The sequence below is a fragment of the Teleopsis dalmanni genome, chromosome 1, assembly GCF_002237135.1.
Source record: "Teleopsis dalmanni isolate 2A chromosome 1, ASM223713v2, whole genome shotgun sequence".
NCBI lineage: Eukaryota > Metazoa > Arthropoda > Insecta > Diptera > Diopsidae > Teleopsis > Teleopsis dalmanni.
The window spans coordinates 103,168,657-103,186,724 of NC_051846.1; the positions used below are offsets into that span (position 1 = coordinate 103,168,657).

Genomic DNA, 18,068 nt, shown 5'->3' on the forward strand with positions numbered 1-18,068 from the left:
AATAAGAAAAAAAAAACACACAACAAAACCACTAATAAAACTTGTAAACACCGCACCGTTGCAATTGCAAGAACAAACATACTGTTTGCTTCGCACATCGCAGGTATAAAAGGCGAAGCAAAAGCAGTAGACTGGGAGTCAGCGAAGCTTCGAGCTAGTAAAGACATCATTCTAAACTTGCAAGCTGATACATAGGTGAACGGAAATACACATTTCAGTTCGCATTGTTTTTTTTAAAAATATAATAGAAATAAACATTTCTATTATATAATTACTTGTAAACCAAATCGGTGAATAGAAATATACATTTCAGTTCACATTGTTTTTTTTTAATATAATAGAAATAAACATTTCTATTATATAATTACTTGTAAACCAAATCGGTGAATAGAAATATACATTTCAGTTCACATTGTTTTTTTTAAATATAATAGAAATAAACATTTTTATTATATAATTACTTGTAAACCAAATCGGTGAATAGAAATATACATTTCAGTTCACATTGTTTTTTTAAATATAATAGAAATAAACCTTTCTATTATAAAATCAATAGTCGGTGAATAGAAATATACATTTCAGTTCACATTGTTTTTTTTTTTTTCTAATATAATAGAAATAAACATTTCTATAATAAAATCAATAGTCGGATATACAGTAGCAATAGAAACATACATTGCTATTTTCTTTGTATATAACGAAAGCAACACTCAGTGATGGTAGCGAAGCCACCGTCCACCGTACATCCAAACTCACCACTGTTCCTAACAAACAAATTTATTGTAGGACTGAACCTGGAATCCGGCGAGCAAAACCCCGGCCAGAAAGGTTCGTTACAACACTTTAGAGCCTCTTTTACGATTTTGTTGCGATAGGTACACTTTAAATTTTGAATTATCAAGCTGATGCAATTTAGAGATCATATTCGGCGAAAGAAATGACAATTCTATGCATTTGCACAAATGCCAGCAACTGGCATTTGCACAAAGAAGCAATATAAGAAAGGAAAAATTAAACATTTGGTTTGGAAAAAGGGACTTCCCATAACACTAAATTAAATTCATACTTAAAACAAAAATTCGATTTATAAAATGCACTTTCCATATTCCTATTGGCACGTGACAATAGTTTTATTTGAGTTATAGAGAAGTTCTAGTTATGGAAGCAAAATTGTGTGTAATTTCCTCTCAAAAACCCTGGTGCACTCATTTTAGTTCGAGTTGAAGAAAATTCGAGTTATGGAAGTTTAATTGTATTTTGGAAAAATATGCCTTATGATCAAAAAAGAACGAGAATTAAAAAAAAAAACGCAAAATATTAATTTTTAATAGTACTCTCCTCCTGCGGCAATACATACATGCCAGCGCTTGATCCAATTTTCTATACAAGTTTTATAGACCGCTGAAGGTATGGCCTTTAGTTCACGCAGCGAATTCTCTTTTTTGGCCTCTATGGTCTCATAACGCGTTCCTCGGAATGGCAATTTGAGTCGGAGGAAAAGGAAAAAGTCACACGGGGCCATATCTGGAGAGTACGGTGCTTGGTTGATGATATTGGTGGAATTTTTGGCCAAAAGCTGCGACACAACCAACGCTGTATGAGCTGGTGTGTTATCGTGGTGTAAAATTCATGAGTTTTCCTTCCATAAATCTGGCCTCTTTTTGCGAATGGCCTTACGCAAACGACACATAACTTCCAAATAATACTCCTTATTGACCGTTTGACCGTCCGGAAGGAATTCCTAATGCACCACACCACGAATATCGAAAAAAACAGTCAGCACAACCTTGACCGACTTTGGAGTTCTCTTTTCGGTTTCGGCTTACCTTCGAAGTACAATTCGGTCGATTGTTGTTTGGGGGGCATGTCAAATTCATAGACCCATGTCTCATCACCAGTTATGATGCGTTCGATAAATGTGGGGTCACTATCTGTGTTGGAAATCATCTCTTTGGCCACATCACAACGACGCTTTTTTTGAATGAAATTCAGCTTTCTTGCCACCAGCCGAGAAGCAACGCGTTTCAAACCCAAAACATCAGTTAAAATGTGTTCGGTCGATCTATGAGATGCCTAACGACACAATACGTAACGCTGACCACTCAAAAATATGCTTTTTCAATCGATCGCCTTTAGACTATCTATGATTCACTAAAATCCAGGTTTTACTTCCGTAGGAATTTTTGGTCCACCAAATCAATTCCTTTACACACTAGAGTCTGTTTTATTATGCCTTTTGATTATTTGCGGAACGCATGTTTTGCTGATATGAAAGCAATTTTCAATATCACTTTCTGATTTCCTTCATGAAGAATAATCATCTTTAATTGTAAGTTATTACTTTATAATAGAAGAAAACTATTGAAAAGAACCTGCTTTCCGTAGAAACTTAGCTTTTTACCAAGAGATTTCTGTTTATCCGTAATTTTTCTGAATTTTAAAGTGAAAAGATAAGCAAACGGGATGCACAAGACGCATGAGAAACAAAGAGTGTTGCCAGAATCAAGTTATTTATTCTTTTGTTCTCTTTATTTATAACACCTTTCCTAAACAAAGAATTTCTGATTTCTGTTTATCCGTAATTTTCCTGAATTTTAAAGTGAAAAGATAAGAAAACGGGATGCACAAGACGCATGAGAAAGCAAGAGTATTGCCAGAATCAAGTTATTTATTTTTTTGTTCTCTTTATTTATAACACCTTTCCTAAACAAAGAATTCCTGTCTTGCTCATGCATATTGTTTACAATATTACTAAACTATAAATTCATTCAAGACCAAAACCATTCATTAGAAAATTAAACGTTTGTGTCGTAACACCTTTTGTTAATAGGTATGTCTGCAATTATTTGATTTGTTGGCAAATATTTTATTTCTATCTCGTTTGATTCTATCTTCTGTTTGGTTCGATTTGAGTGTGAATTGTTTGTTGTCACTTGAATTACGTCCTTATTATTGCGGTATAGGATCATGTGGTTTGTATTACGAAATACAAGTTCAGATTCAAGTCGTTTAAGCCAAATAGATTCTTGTATAGTGGCAACAAGTGACATATACTCCGCTTCCGTTGAAGACAATGCAACTGTCTTTTGACGTTTAGTTGCCCATGATATGGCATCAGATTGGAGGGTAAAAGCGTAACCGGATGTTGAACGTCGATCATCTACATAAATTGCAACATACATTATACTTTTACTATTTACTTTATAGTAAATACATTGATTAACTTCGCTTCTTTTTAATCCCATGGCAACTAATTCTCGATTTAGCGTTTCGTTCCAAACGTGTCCTGATTGCTTGAGACCATATATTGAACGCAAAACTTACATAGCTTACCTAAGCTATCGTTAAAACCCTTCGGCTGTTTCATGTATATTTCTTCTTTGAGAATTCCATTCAAATAAGCTGTAATTGCAACCATTTGGTATATAATCAAAGCATTTTTGGCGGCGAGCGCTAAAAGAAACCTTATTGGGCCATTTCTTACCACCGGAGCAAATGTTTCTGTGTACTCAATGCCTTCTATTTGCCCGAAACCTTTTTTCGGCTTTTCTGCGAACCGGAGTAATTTGAGCGTCTAATTTAGTTTTAAAAACCCATTTATATGGAATTGCTTTTATACCAGCCGGCAACTCAGTAAGTTCTCATGTCTCGTTCCGTAATAGCGAGTCAATTTCACTCCGCATAGCTGCTTTCCATTTATCAAAGTCATTGGACGACATTGCTTCTTCAAATGAACAAATGTTAGATGAACGTCAAATGTTAGATTCTTCTTCCACTTCGTTGGATATTACTTGAATCTCAAAGCATTCCGGAGAGATAGTATCCATTACTTCATAGTGTCCATTGGAACTTTTGGTTTCATTTTTAATATTTTTAAGTGTCAATTCGCTTTCCTCTTTATTCTTCCCTGAATTGTCACTTTCAATTTGTATAAGAGGAACAACCATATCTAGGGAATCACCTATTTTTCATTTTCAAAAAAAATCACGTCTCTACTGATAGTAACTATTTTGTTTTGTGGGTTTATTAATTGATATGCTTAACTATTTTCTCAGTATCCAACCAACCATAATACACTTCATTGATGTTGGGTTAAGTTTAGTGCGTTTTTCTTTAGGTATATATATTATTATTTATATTTAAATAATAATATATTTAATAATAATGTATTTAATAATAATATATATAATAATACATTTTTAATAATAAAATAAATTTTATGTAATACAATAATACAAAAAAAAAAATGTTTTTGATTTTCTGCATAGAATAACAAAAAAAAACATAAAACCGTACAAACGAAGCAAATGCTTTCAGCCCTCAAATAATTTGTGTGACGCACGTTTGTTTGCATTTTGCGCTCTCACTTTTGCTTACGAAGTCTTCGAACTTTTTCACTGCACTTAAACTTCGAAGACTTCGAGAACAAAAATTTACAAAAAATTCGAATTTATTTCTAACTTCGAAGACTTCGTTGAAATACGAATATTCGAATAATATGAACAGCACTAGTTTAAACCACTGTCCGTTAACATACAGTGAATACGTTCAACAATTGTACGGTTCATTCTTTCCACAATTCCGTTTTGTTCTGGTGTATATGGCGCTGTTGTTTGAAAATAAATTCCACATTTTTTCAAAATATTCGAAAAAATTTTATTAATGTATTCGCGACCGTTATCCGTACGTAGTGTTTTTATCTTTTTAGAACATTGATTTTCAACCATATTTTTTAAATCAATAAATTTATTGAAATCATCGAATTTTTCTTTAATTGGGAATACAAATAACTTTCTTGAGTAATCATCAATGAATATTAATAAATATAATAATTCTATTGGCTTTATTTTTATTTAACTTTCTGGTTTTTTTTGATTCTACACACACTACATATTTCACGAATGGGAATTTATAAAAATTAACACTAACATATTACAAAGTAATTTGACATCAGCCAAACTTTGGTTGCAAATATGTCCCATTCTGCGATGCCAAATGTCAAAATCATTTTTGACCATCAGTGATTTAGCATTGTTTATGTTTTCATTCGTACGTAATGGCAACACTCTTAACAGACATTTCAGTTTTATTTGCAATAACAATTGATTGGTTATTTATCTTTCGAACATTAAATAAAAAACTTTCGTCATTTGTCATGTGGTTAATCGCGCCAGAATCAATATACCAATACTGCGAAATGCTTTCTTAATTTTTTTCGCATTCCAATTTTACAACTTTAATGCACGTTTGCATATTGTCGCTTTTTTACTGCAAAAAAAATTTTATCGTCTCCTTTTCTTCCGTTATTCGGCTTATTGTTTCCCTCTTTTTTGCAATTATGATATGTATTTTTATACACAAATTTTTTTCTTATGCACGTTACCACTGTACAGCGCCGAATTTGTCTCATTTTAAATTTTTGCCTTTATCGGCTGTTAATTTTTCTTTACAATTTTCGACAGTCATGATTTAAACTCTTCAGGCAGACCAGCAAGTGTTAAAGACACTGTAAGCTCATCATCAATGTTGAGTCCAGCGCTGTTTATTTTCAGAACCCTCATTATTATTTCATTTAAGTATTCCTGCACTGATTTGCAGTTTTCTAATTTTATATTTATAAATTCTTTCAATAATTCTACCTTTCTTGTTAAACCTTTGTTCTCATATGCGTTCATAAGCGCAAACCAAGCATCTTTTCCTGTTTTTGCCGTTGTAATGTGTTCATCAAAATTTTCACAAACTCTTAGTCGTTCAATACAAATACCCCAAGTATTCAACATTTTTGCTTTATCCGCGTGTCAATCGGCCCGCGTGTCTAACAGGTGACTAAATCATTTATTAAGACTAAAGTGAAAAGATATAAGAAAATGGAATGCATGAAAAAGCAAGAGTTTTGCCAGAATCAAGTTATTTATTCTTTTGTTCTCTTTATTTATAACAAATTTAAACAATAGAATTATAAAATAAGAATAAAATCGAAATTGCCATCAAAATTTTATATCATTTCCAATCAAGATGTTTTATAATTATCAAATATTAATTAACAAACTTTAAAAGTACTTTAATCACAATTAACAATGTTAATACATATTTACATAGTTTTTATTAATGTAAATTAAGTTTAAAACTGAATATTATGAATATAAAAAAATTTGTTTCTTATTATATTTGCAGAAAACTTGCGATGATAATTACGATTTTACGATACTACGATTTCATGCAGGACCGCCGTATGAAGATATTGCATTCAAAATAGTAAATCGTGAATGGGAATTTAGTTACAAACGTGGATTTCGTTGTCAATTTCACAACAATATATTTCAGCTTTGGTTTCATTTCAAAAGATATCGATATCGCAGATAAAACTTTTATTATTATATTAATTTTTTAAATATATAACTAAATAGTTTAAAAAACAAATAGTGTTTTATATATTTAGTCAAAGAGGTATTGTCATGAACTGTAAATTTAGAAAATACTTCATCTTAAAAAAAGAATATTTATTATATAAAGAATATATTACATAATATCATTGATGTTAAGAATATTACATATCCCAAAAAAATGTAATTTAGTTGTGACCATTTGAGAAAAAGTAGCCATTTCGTAGAAAGAACAAAATCAGAATTTTTAAAGCCCACTCTCATCAGAGAAACGTTGCCTGAGTTTTCCACAAATGGAGTCTAATGAAGATAATCTAAATAATGTGGGATTATGGATATAATATGCTGAAGAGCATTTGTCTAGTAACGAAAGTCAGTGGTTCCCTTGAACCACTTTGATAATCATTGTGCATTTCATAAGCGTTTTTATGAATAATAATTTTATTTTACTTTGCTATTGGACACGTTCTCTATACACGTTTATTAAAACCGAAAAAATTAAACACTTTTTTAGAATTATTTTGTTTTATCTTTATTTTATTCAATTTCTAAAAATACGATTTAATATAGGTTTATCCGCATCCGCGTGTGCTTTCGTCGAGATCAAAATTTTAAAAGAGCGAATCAAACCAACGAAGTTTGCTTGAAACCAAAAAAACATATATCAAAATTACTTAGTTTTAGTGTAACAATAAAAGCAATAAAAGCAAGAATTATAACCGTTGGTTTGATTTCATATGATACAAGGGGTAATTAGATCAATAAAATTAAAACATATTAACAGTATGATATAAAGATAAATTATAATATATGTATTATTTATATAATATAGTAATTATAATAATAGATTTCAAATGCTTCAACATCCCGCCTCACTTGAAAAAGTTTTTTCAAGAAGGTAGTACTGCTAGTTTGTGGATCGGACGACGTATTATACCCTTGCTGGTTTGCACATCTACTACTCGCACCAAGTTATCTGGGCCTGTAATACAATTAATATTCCTTCCCATTGGCCAACGTTGAGGAGGTGTATTGTCTTCGTGTATCAAAACTAAAGCTCCTGTTGTAACGTTAGGGCTTTCTGCCGTCCATTTTGTACGAACTTGCAGCTCATTTAAGTAGTCCTTTGACCATTTTCGCCAGAAGTAGTATTTTACTGCTGTGATACGGGCCCACCTATCTGTTGGTTCTATATTCTCATCTATAGGAGTTAGCTCCGGTAGTGCTTTAAGTGTACTGCCTTTGAGGAAGTGTGCTGGTGTTAAGGCTTCGTAATCATTTGGATCGCATGATAATGGCGTAATCGGTCGCGAGTTCAATACAGCCTCGATTTCCACTAGTGCTCTACCAAGTTCTTCGAAGGTAAGGCGAGTGTTTACTAATGTTCTATTGAGATGACCTTTGGCTGACTTCACTGCCGCCTCCCATAACCCTCCGAAATGCGGTGCTCTAGGTGGTATGAAGTTAAAATTTATGAATTGGTCTGTACAATAATATACCTTTGCAAAATGGTTTGATTGGATTTATCAAACAAAAATTTTTTCAAATCTAATAATTTGTTACTAGCTCCAACGAAGTTAGTAGCATTATCACAATAAATTTCAGCTGGTAAACCTCTCCTACCAATCAGTCGTTTTAGCGCTGCAATAAACGCATTTGTTGATAACAGCCATCTGAGACCGCTTCGATGTGCACCGCCTTCGTAGCTAACCAGACAAAAATAGCTATAATAGATACGTTTTGTATGGAGTCTTTCCACGAATTCGGAGATAAGTTGTAACGGGCCCGCAGAAGTCGACTGCTGTACGAGTAAATGGTCGACTAGGTGTCAGACGTTCTACTGGAAGATTTCCCATCATTTGTCCTAATAGTTTGAGTTTGTATCGAACGCAATGTGTGCAAGATCGTACCACCTGGCGAGTAATGTCACGAGCGTTAATAATCCAAAATTTGAACCTGCATGGTAATTTGATAAATGTAGATGATGCACGTAAAGTTTGACAAATGTACAGTTCTTCGGTATTAATAATATTGGATGTCTTTGTCCAATTGGAATATCACTCAATTCCAAACGCCCACCTACCTTCAGTAAATTGTAACCGGAAGTTTCTTCAAAAAATGGATTTAGGTACTTGAGAGCCCCTTCAATTGATTTCTTCTTCAGCAAACGTTGAACATCTTCTGCAAAATAGTGTTGCTGTATCACCCAGACAATGCAATGTAGTGCTTTTTCGAGTTCCTGCGGAGAGAGACTGTTTGAATTAATAGAATAACCAATTCTTTTATTGGTTATATGATAAAAGTGCTGTACATAGGAGATTATGCGCAATATTTTGTTGAATGAACTACACTTTGAAATAACATCTAATATGTATTTCTCATTTTTTTCAATAGCAAAAGTAGAACGGCGCTTTTCCTTAGTTATCTCTTCCATATCAATGTTGTCAAGGTTGTTAGGAGGCCAATGTTCTTCATCATGAAGCAGAAATTGAGGACCTGTGAACCACATTGAATTCAATAATTGTTGAACAATACAACCTCAAGATACGATATCTGCTGCATTATCCTTTGAGGGCACATGCCTCCAAAAACAAGTGGACGTAGCTTCTTGTACTTCACATACTCGATTACCTACAAAAGTTGACAGCGTTGAAGAAAGTTGTTTTAGCCTGTAATGATATGATATTTTTGTTGAATAGTTGTTAGATTTTTATATACACAAATTAAAACGACTTTACTTTTCGTTCGACATATCAAGACTGATTTTTATTTTCATTTTACTTCTTAAAACTAACATTGTTTCTTACAACTAATTTCCAATAGAATCTTATGTAATGATTCTATTGGTTGATACTTGAATTTACTTCCGTCTAACCAAATTAGACGTATATAATGTTTTATAAAAATAACTTATATACATTTATTAGTTATAATGGTCTTCAATTTCACAGTGGCTCACATCTGGTAACCAACTGTATTGAGGGCAAATCATATTCCATGCATTATCGCTTGCAATATGATCTGTGAAACACTTAACACAAATTCATGTGTTGAGCATGCCGCTATCCAAATTGTCAAATGCATATTGGAATAATTAAATATGCATACAAATATTTTGTCATAAAGAAATGACAAAACAGACGAGTCAAATTCCTGACTCATAAATTATTTCATTACTGATAATTTGGGTTTTACGGTCATGCTTGATATTTGAGTGTTTCGGGTTAGTGTGACACATGAAATATCGCACACAACGTATTGTGTGTGGTCATGGTTAATATGCCACTACACCCTTACCCCTTAAGAAAAAATTTTTAATTATGAATATTGAACAATAGTTAAACAGAAAAATTTTTTAAAATATTACTTGTTTTATTTATTTGTCTTTTTGAATTGATTTGTTTAATAATTTAATGCAGTACTATCTGTGAGTCAGTCCACAGAATCGAATCTTGAAGAACGTCATCTAAGATTGGCTTCACTTTTTCATACAATTTTGATAAGAGCAGTGCTCCACAAAGTTCTAATTTAGGTAATGACTTCCTTTTCGTGGGGGCTACTCTAGATTTGGCTGCAAATAATTTAATTGTTACCCTTCCTGACTTATCTAGTGAGCGAAGGTATATGCAACAGCCATAAGCACGTATTGAGGCGTCGTAGAATCCATGTAAATCCACTCGTTTATAGTTAATTGACAAGCAATTTCGCGGAATTTTTATAAGATCGAGAGTTTGTAAATCTTGAATGAAAGTTTCCCACGCAGAATGTACGGTTTGTGGAATAGATTCATCCCAATTCAAATGAAGCAGCCAAAGTTCCTGCATTACAATTTTTGCTACGATAACGACAGGTGCTAGTAAGCCCAATGGATCAAATAAGGAGGATGCTAAAGATAAGATACTGCGTTTTGTAACAGCAGCATGCTTAAGCATCATAGTTAGTCATAGTTAGTAAACGAAAATAGAAACGCATCCTGAGTCTGATTCCATTTGACGCCTAGTGTGCTAGTGATGTTATCCGCATCGAGATTTAAATCTTTGACTGTATTATCATTTACAAAATCCTTATGATTTGAATGCCACTTGTCCAGTTTAAAACAGCCTTTATTCAATATGGCTTCGACTTCTTGCTTAATAGATGTAAGTTGCTCAATAGTGTTAGCTCCTCCTAAAAAGTCATCGACGTAGAATGATGATTTTATTATTGTTGCGCCTATTGGATATTGCGACTGGTAGCACACAGCTAAGTAGTTCAAACTTCTGATAGCCAAGAAACGCGCAGAGGCAGTTCAGTAGGTGACTGTATTAAGCTCGTATGTATCAATAGAATTACGTTCCGTATCTCTCCACAGAATATACTGATATCTTCGATCTGATTTATCAACCATAATTTGTCGAAACATCTTAATTATGTCTGCGGTTAAGGCATAGTGATATAAACGAAATTTAAGCAGTAAAGTAAATAATTCAGGTTGAATGGTGGGACCTACCATCAATATGTTATTCAAAGAGACCGACGATGATGTGGCGCACGAAGCGTCAAAGACGACCCGTAATTTTGTAGACGTACTTGATGGTTTTATCACGCAATGGTGAGGAATATAGTAGTGCGGATGAGTAATTGTAGCTGTGTCAACCTTTGTTATATGACCTAAACTTTTGTATTGTTTCATGAATTCCATAAAATCCTCTTTTAATTCTGGTCGTGATGATAACCGATGTTCCAAAGACAAAAAACGACGCATGGCGGTATTATATATAAAACCAAGACGATCCGGATTCTCCTTAAATGGTAAGCGAACGATGACTCTGCCTTCAGGTGTTCGTTTTATTGTTTTGAGGTAGAATGATTCAGAGTTTACCTGTTCTAATGACCATGGCTTCTTTGATTGTGGTATTTCTTCCAATTTCCACATTAACTCAAGTTGCTTGGTGACAATTTCTTCGAATGACATTAAACACCTAGGAGGTATTACCGATCCCTGAGACGCTGTATATCTACCCGATACTACCCAACCAAGTAGGGTTTTTTGTAGAATAGGTAGATTTTCACCTAACTTGCTCTGACCCACTGCTAGAATATCAAAAAAGCTTTCAGTTCCAAGGAGAAGGTCGATTCGTTTAGATTTATAAAATTGCTCATCAGCAAGTGGGGTGTTTGTTGGAACCTTCCACGATGATACGTCAATCTCTGAGCTTGGCTGATAAGCAATGTGTGAAGTGACACAAAGATTTAGGTCCAATAGTTGGAATGACGTGATTTTATACGCGCAGTAGTTTGCTGGCTAATATTTGTCCTTGAATCTCCAATACTTGAAACATAGAGTGGTTTCTTATATTTTGGTAATTTAAGTCTTTCTGTGAAGTCTTCCGTAACAAAATTCACCTGCGAACAAGAATCAAGTAGAGCTCTACCAATTTGATAATTCCCTAAACAGTCTTTTACTAAAACTAGTGCAGTGGCCAGAATGACTTCTTGTGCGGCAGAGATGGTTTGATGGTTATGTGAGGCAACAGGAAGTTCCGAAGATGGAGTTCGAGATACAGTTGTAATTTGATGGTTTTTTAACTGGAGGCGATGAAGCAATGTATGATGACGCCCTGCACATTCTTTGCACCTATGCATCGATGGGCAGTTGTTTGCTCGATGCCCCTGTGACAGACAATTAATACACAGACCAAGTTCCTTTACCTTATTAAACCTTTGCTCCACCATTAGGGATTTAAACATAGAGTATTTTGTTATAGAATGTTCTAAACTTGAGCACATGAAACAAGATCGATTCGATATCGCTACTGAAAAAATATACTGCTTCGAGCGTACATTGGAGTTATTCTGAGCATTCGTCTTGTGACGCATCTGATTACGAGGTCTATTTTCATTTCCGATTGATTCTAAGAATTGACAGTGTCTGTCTAATAAATTGGCACAATCCTCCCATTTTGGTAATGTCTCGAAATTCAATGATTCTTTCCACTTATTGCGAGAATCTTCGTCAACCTTTTGCATGACCAAATATGATATATCAACATCGACTCACATATAGTTTTCTCGTCACCCAATGACCGTAATCATCCATACAATACTGAAACGTGGTCTACCAAACTTCGAAGTTGTCCACTTGAACCTTTTGATGCGGGTTATAACTCGAACAGTGTAGGTATGTTTTCCATAAAGATGAGCGTACTGTTGTCATATCGGGATTTCAGTCGGTCTAAAGCTTTGGAATAATTTTCATTTGTTATTTGGAAAGCTCGAACCGTCTCTAATGCTTGCCATGTCAAACAATTCAGCAGATGATTAAATTTTTCTATGTTAGTCAGTGACTGCTCTCGATCTATGATCTGTCGGAAAGAATTCATAAAATTTTTGAAATCCGCGTACTTACTACTAAATGTGGGCAGCTTTAAAGCTGGTACTTTTTTAGGTGAGACCGGTAATGTAAATAAACTGGACTCGGCCACCATAGAATTATGTATTTCCTCACCTAACAATCCTACAATGGTAGTCTGCACCTTTATGTAGAGTTCTTCTAACTCTCCCCTCACATTATCCTCTGAGTCTAATTTTTCGATTGCCGTTTGTGCCGTTAGAATATGTTTGAAATAGGAATCTAGAATTCCTAAACGACATTTCAGTTCAGCTGATGATCACGGTTGACCTTCAGGTTTAGTGCTGGCATCAATAATACCCTTGATACGGGATATACTCGCCCTAGTGGTGCTACGTTGCTGTTTGAGCTCAGCAAGTGACTGTGGCATAATTAGATTTTATGATACTATAGCGCCGCGTGACTTAATGGAACGACCAATAACCGTTAACAGTTTTTAAAGTTTATATTCAGTGACTCCATCGCATAATCGGACAAGCATTTATTCGATATAAATGTGTTCTAAACTTTAAAAAAAGTACTAAAAATATGATTTTTTTGCTTTAATTAACACTTAACATACTTATCTATCTAAATTATAAAAAAAAAATAAAACATTTCTCATAATAACTATTAATTTAAAGTAAAAAACAGAACCAACACATCCAGAACGGCCTGAAGACAATTTGGAACTGATTTTATCAATTTTTGGCACACTTCTGTCTCAATTGAGTACCATACTTCTAGTAAAGCCTCTTTTAGCTGTACTATTGTGTTAAATTTTTTTTGGTACACTCTCCTAGCTAATTCCTCCCAAAGATGCTCAATATCATTAAGGTCTGGGCTCTGTGCAGGTGTGTCAATGAGTTTGGGGCAGTTATGGATCAACCAAAGCTTTGTTACGCCTGACGTATGCTTGGGATCGTTGTCCTAATAAAAATTAAAATTTTCTGCGATACTCAACTTCTCTGCACTTTGCTTTACATTCTGTTTCAGATCGTCGAGGTGTCCAGATTTGTCCATTTTACTATCTATAAAATGCAAATTACCTACTCCCGCACTCGACATACAACCCCAAACCATAACATAGCCTCTTCCATGTTTTATAGTGGTTTTTGTATTGTAATGATTGAATTCTGCATTTGTTTTACGCCATACAAACATCTTACCATCAGATCTATTCAGATTAAATTTACTTTCATCAGTAAACAAAACCTTGAAGAAATGAAAATGATCAATGAAAATGTATTTAAGATGATTTACCATCAATTTTTTTGATTCCAAAAGCTTTCTGTTTTTAGTAAATAATCCTTAGCATATTTTATTCTTTTATTTTTATTTTTAATACTTATAAACGGCTTCTTTCTGGCAATTCTTCCGTGATAATTGAATTTATGTAATGTATTGCGAATAGTATGTAAGCATACATCTTTCCCAGAGCGGGATTTTAATGATAATTTAAGATCTTTTGCGGTTTTGAAAGGATTTTTCTTTATTTCTTTCAATATCGAACGTTCTTCTCGAACATTTAATATAGTGCCTTGACCTGCTCTGCTCTTATTGCCCAACCTAAACTCATCACGGAACTTCTTGATAATGTCTTAGACAGTAAATTTACTTATTCCAACTAAATTGGCAATTTCTCTAACGGTTTTAGCTTCGAAATTCAATTTAATTATTAATTGCCTAATTTCGACACTAGATTGCTTTCCATTTGGTGCCATTTTAATACTAATTTATGTTACAATTTTATAATTTATAATTTATATATATCTTAATGTAAGAAACATTGTTGTGATATTCATTACTGTAGTTTTGAAGTGCATATTTGTAAAATAATAGTATTTTTAGCATTGCTGCTTCAGTTTGTCCGATTATGCGTTGAGCCCAAAAAATTGTGTTGGTTCTGTTTTTTACCTTAAATAATTAGTTATTATGAGAAATGTTTTATTTTTTTTATAATTTAGATAGATAAGTATGTTAAGTATTAATTAAAGCAAAAAAAAAATCATATTTTTAGCATTTTTTTTAAAGTTTAGAGCACGTTTATATCGAACAAATGCTTGTCCGATTATGCGATGGAATCACTGTATATGATGAGCGCACTATGTCATAAAGAAATGACAAAACAGACGAGTCAAATTCCTGACTCATAAATTATTTCATTACTGATAATTTGGGTTTTACGGTCATGCTTGATATTTGAGTGTTTCGGGTTAGTGTGACACATGAAATATCGCACACAACGTATTGTGTGTGGTCATGGTTAATATGCCACTACACCCTTACCCCTTAAGAAAAAATTTTTAATTATGAATATTGAACAATAGTTAAACAGAAAAATTTTTTAAAATATTACTTGTTTTATTTATTTGTCTTTTTGAATTGATTTGTTTAATAATTTAATGCAGTACTATCTGTGAGTCAGTCCACAGAATCGAATCTTGAAGAACGTCATCTAAGATTGGCTTCACTTTTTCATACAATTTTGATAAGAGCAGTGCTCCACAAAGTTCTAATTTAGGTAATGACTTCCTTTTCGTGGGGGCTACTCTAGATTTGGCTGCAAATAATTTAATTGTTACCCTTCCTGACTTATCTAGTGAGCGAAGGTATATGCAACAGCCATAAGCACGTATTGAGGCGTCGTAGAATCCATGTAAATCCACTCGTTTATAGTTAATTGACAAGCAATTTCGCGGAATTTTTATAAGATCGAGAGTTTGTAAATCTTGAATGAAAGTTTCCCACGCAGAATGTACGGTTTGTGGAATAGATTCATCCCAATTCAAATGAAGCAGCCAAAGTTCCTGCATTACAATTTTTGCTACGATAACGACAGGTGCTAGTAAGCCCAATGGATCAAATAAGGAGGATGCTAAAGATAAGATACTGCGTTTTGTAACAGCAGCATGCTTAAGCATCATAGTTAGTCATAGTTAGTAAACGAAAATAGAAACGCATCCTGAGTCTGATTCCATTTGACGCCTAGTGTGCTAGTGATGTTATCCGCATCGAGATTTAAATCTTTGACTGTATTATCATTTACAAAATCCTTATGATTTGAATGCCACTTGTCCAGTTTAAAACAGCCTTTATTCAATATGGCTTCGACTTCTTGCTTAATAGATGTAAGTTGCTCAATAGTGTTAGCTCCTCCTAAAAAGTCATCGACGTAGAATGATGATTTTATTATTGTTGCGCCTATTGGATATTGCGACTGGTAGCACACAGCTAAGTAGTTCAAACTTCTGATAGCCAAGAAACGCGCAGAGGCAGTTCAGTAGGTGACTGTATTAAGCTCGTATGTATCAATAGAATTACGTTCCGTATCTCTCCACAGAATATACTGATATCTTCGATCTGATTTATCAACCATAATTTGTCGAAACATCTTAATTATGTCTGCGGTTAAGGCATAGTGATATAAACGAAATTTAAGCAGTAAAGTAAATAATTCAGGTTGAATGGTGGGACCTACCATCAATATGTTATTCAAAGAGACCGACGATGATGTGGCGCACGAAGCGTCAAAGACGACCCGTAATTTTGTAGACGTACTTGATGGTTTTATCACGCAATGGTGAGGAATATAGTAGTGCGGATGAGTAATTGTAGCTGTGTCAACCTTTGTTATATGACCTAAACTTTTGTATTGTTTCATGAATTCCATAAAATCCTCTTTTAATTCTGGTCGTGATGATAACCGATGTTCCAAAGACAAAAAACGACGCATGGCGGTATTATATATAAAACCAAGACGATCCGGATTCTCCTTAAATGGTAAGCGAACGATGACTCTGCCTTCAGGTGTTCGTTTTATTGTTTTGAGGTAGAATGATTCAGAGTTTACCTGTTCTAATGACCATGGCTTCTTTGATTGTGGTATTTCTTCCAATTTCCACATTAACTCAAGTTGCTTGGTGACAATTTCTTCGAATGACATTAAACACCTAGGAGGTATTACCGATCCCTGAGACGCTGTATATCTACCCGATACTACCCAACCAAGTAGGGTTTTTTGTAGAATAGGTAGATTTTCACCTAACTTGCTCTGACCCACTGTTAGAATATCAAAAAAGCTTTTAGTTCCAAGGAGAAGGTCGATTCGTTTAGATTTATAAAATTGCTCATCAGCAAGTGGGGTGTTTGTTGGAACCTTCCACGATGATACGTCAATCTCTGAGCTTGGCTGATAAGCAATGTGTGAAGTGACACAAAGATTTAGGTCCAATAGTTGGAATGACGTGACTTTATACGCGCAGTAGTTTGCTGGCTAATATTTGTCCTTGAATCTCCAATACTTGAAACATAGAGTGGTTTCTTATATTTTGGTAATCTAAGTCTTTCTGTGAAGTCTTCCGTAACAAAATTCACCTGCGAACAAGAGTCAAGTAGAGCTCTACCAATTTGATAATTCCCTAAACAGTCTTTTACTAAAACTAGTGCAGTGGCCAGAATGACTTCTTGGGCGGCAGAGATGGTTTGATGGTTATGTGAGGCAACAGGAAGTTCCGAAGATGGAGTTCGAGATACAGTTGTAATTTGATGGTTTTTTAACTGGAGGCGATGAAGCAATGTATGATGACGCCCTGCACATTCTTTGCACCTATGCATCGATGGGCAGTTGTTTGCTCGATATCCCTGTGACAGACAATTAATACACAGACCAAGTTCCTTTACCTTATTAAACCTTTGCTCCACCATTAGGGATTTAAACATAGAGTATTTTGTTATAGAATGTTCTAAACTTGAGCACATGAAACAAGATCGATTCGATATCGCTACTGAAAAAATATACTGCTTCGAGCGTACATTGGAGTTATTCTGAGCATTCGTCTTGTGACGCATCTGATTACGAGGTCTATTTTCATTTCCGATTGATTCTAAGAATTGACAGTGTCTGTCTAATAAATTGGCACAATCCTCCCATTTTGGTAATGTCTCGAAATTCAATGATTCTTTCCACTTATTGCGAGAATCTTCGTCAACCTTTTGCATGACCAAATATGATATATCAACATCGACTCACATATAGTTTTCTCGTCACCCAATGACCGTAATCATCCATACAATACTGAAACGTGGTCTACCAAACTTCGAAGTTGTCCACTTGAACCTTTTGATGCGGGTTATAACTCGAACAGTGTAGGTATGTTTTCCATAAAGATGAGCGTACTGTTGTCATATCGGGATTTCAGTCGGTCTAAAGCTTTGGAATAATTTTCATTTGTTATTTGGAAAGCTCGAACCGTCTCTAATGCTTGCCATGTCAAACAATTCAGCAGATGATTAAATTTTTCTATGTTAGTCAG

At 34.2% G+C, this 18,068-nt stretch overlaps 4 protein-coding genes across 4 annotated transcripts in view; 1 reads left to right on the plus strand and 3 right to left on the minus strand.

Moving 5' to 3' along the window:
• Positions 1-6,363, plus strand: part of LOC119666764 (cactin) — a 28,904-nt gene extending 22,541 nt beyond the window's left edge. The window contains exon 3 of the mRNA XM_038076049.1: positions 6,175-6,363. Within this exon, the coding sequence (XP_037931977.1) occupies positions 6,175-6,363 (189 nt within the window). The remainder of the gene's footprint in view (positions 1-6,174) is intronic.
• A 910-nt stretch (positions 6,364-7,273) lies between these two features.
• On the minus strand, positions 7,274-8,892 carry LOC119663594. Its single transcript, XM_038073210.1, has 3 exons — positions 8,294-8,892; positions 7,883-8,089; positions 7,274-7,832 (listed from the first exon to the last, which is right to left on the minus strand). The coding sequence occupies exons 1-3, from the start codon at positions 8,890-8,892 to the stop codon at positions 7,274-7,276; spliced, it is 1,365 nt and encodes a 454-aa protein (XP_037929138.1).
• Positions 8,893-11,615: 2,723 nt separating this feature from the next.
• LOC119663604 lies at positions 11,616-12,392 on the minus strand. The gene has a single exon (XM_038073218.1). The coding sequence runs from the start codon at positions 12,390-12,392 to the stop codon at positions 11,616-11,618; it is 777 nt and encodes a 258-aa protein (XP_037929146.1).
• Positions 12,393-16,977: 4,585 nt separating this feature from the next.
• LOC119663615 lies at positions 16,978-17,754 on the minus strand. The gene has a single exon (XM_038073227.1). It carries the CDS (start codon positions 17,752-17,754, stop codon positions 16,978-16,980), a length of 777 nt encoding a protein of 258 aa, XP_037929155.1.
• Positions 17,755-18,068: the final 314 nt, after the last annotated feature.

What these genes read in the sequence shown, in the direction of transcription:
- LOC119663594 (XM_038073210.1), bottom strand. Translation starts at nt 8,892, where the DNA reads ATGTGGTTCACAGGTCCTCAATTTCTGCTTCATGATGAAGAACATTGG. An exon ending in GTGACATTACTCGCCAGGTG is followed by an intron (nt 8,090 to 8,293) that starts GTACGATCTTGC and finishes TTGTCTGGTTAG; the next exon opens with CTACGAAGGCGGTGCACATC. An exon ending in AATCAAACCATTTTGCAAAG is followed by an intron (nt 7,833 to 7,882) that starts GTATATTATTGT and finishes CATACCACCTAG; the next exon opens with AGCACCGCATTTCGGAGGGT.
- LOC119663604 (XM_038073218.1), bottom strand. Translation starts at nt 12,392, where the DNA reads ATGCAAAAGGTTGACGAAGATTCTCGCAATAAGTGGAAAGAATCATTG.
- LOC119663615 (XM_038073227.1), bottom strand. Translation starts at nt 17,754, where the DNA reads ATGCAAAAGGTTGACGAAGATTCTCGCAATAAGTGGAAAGAATCATTG.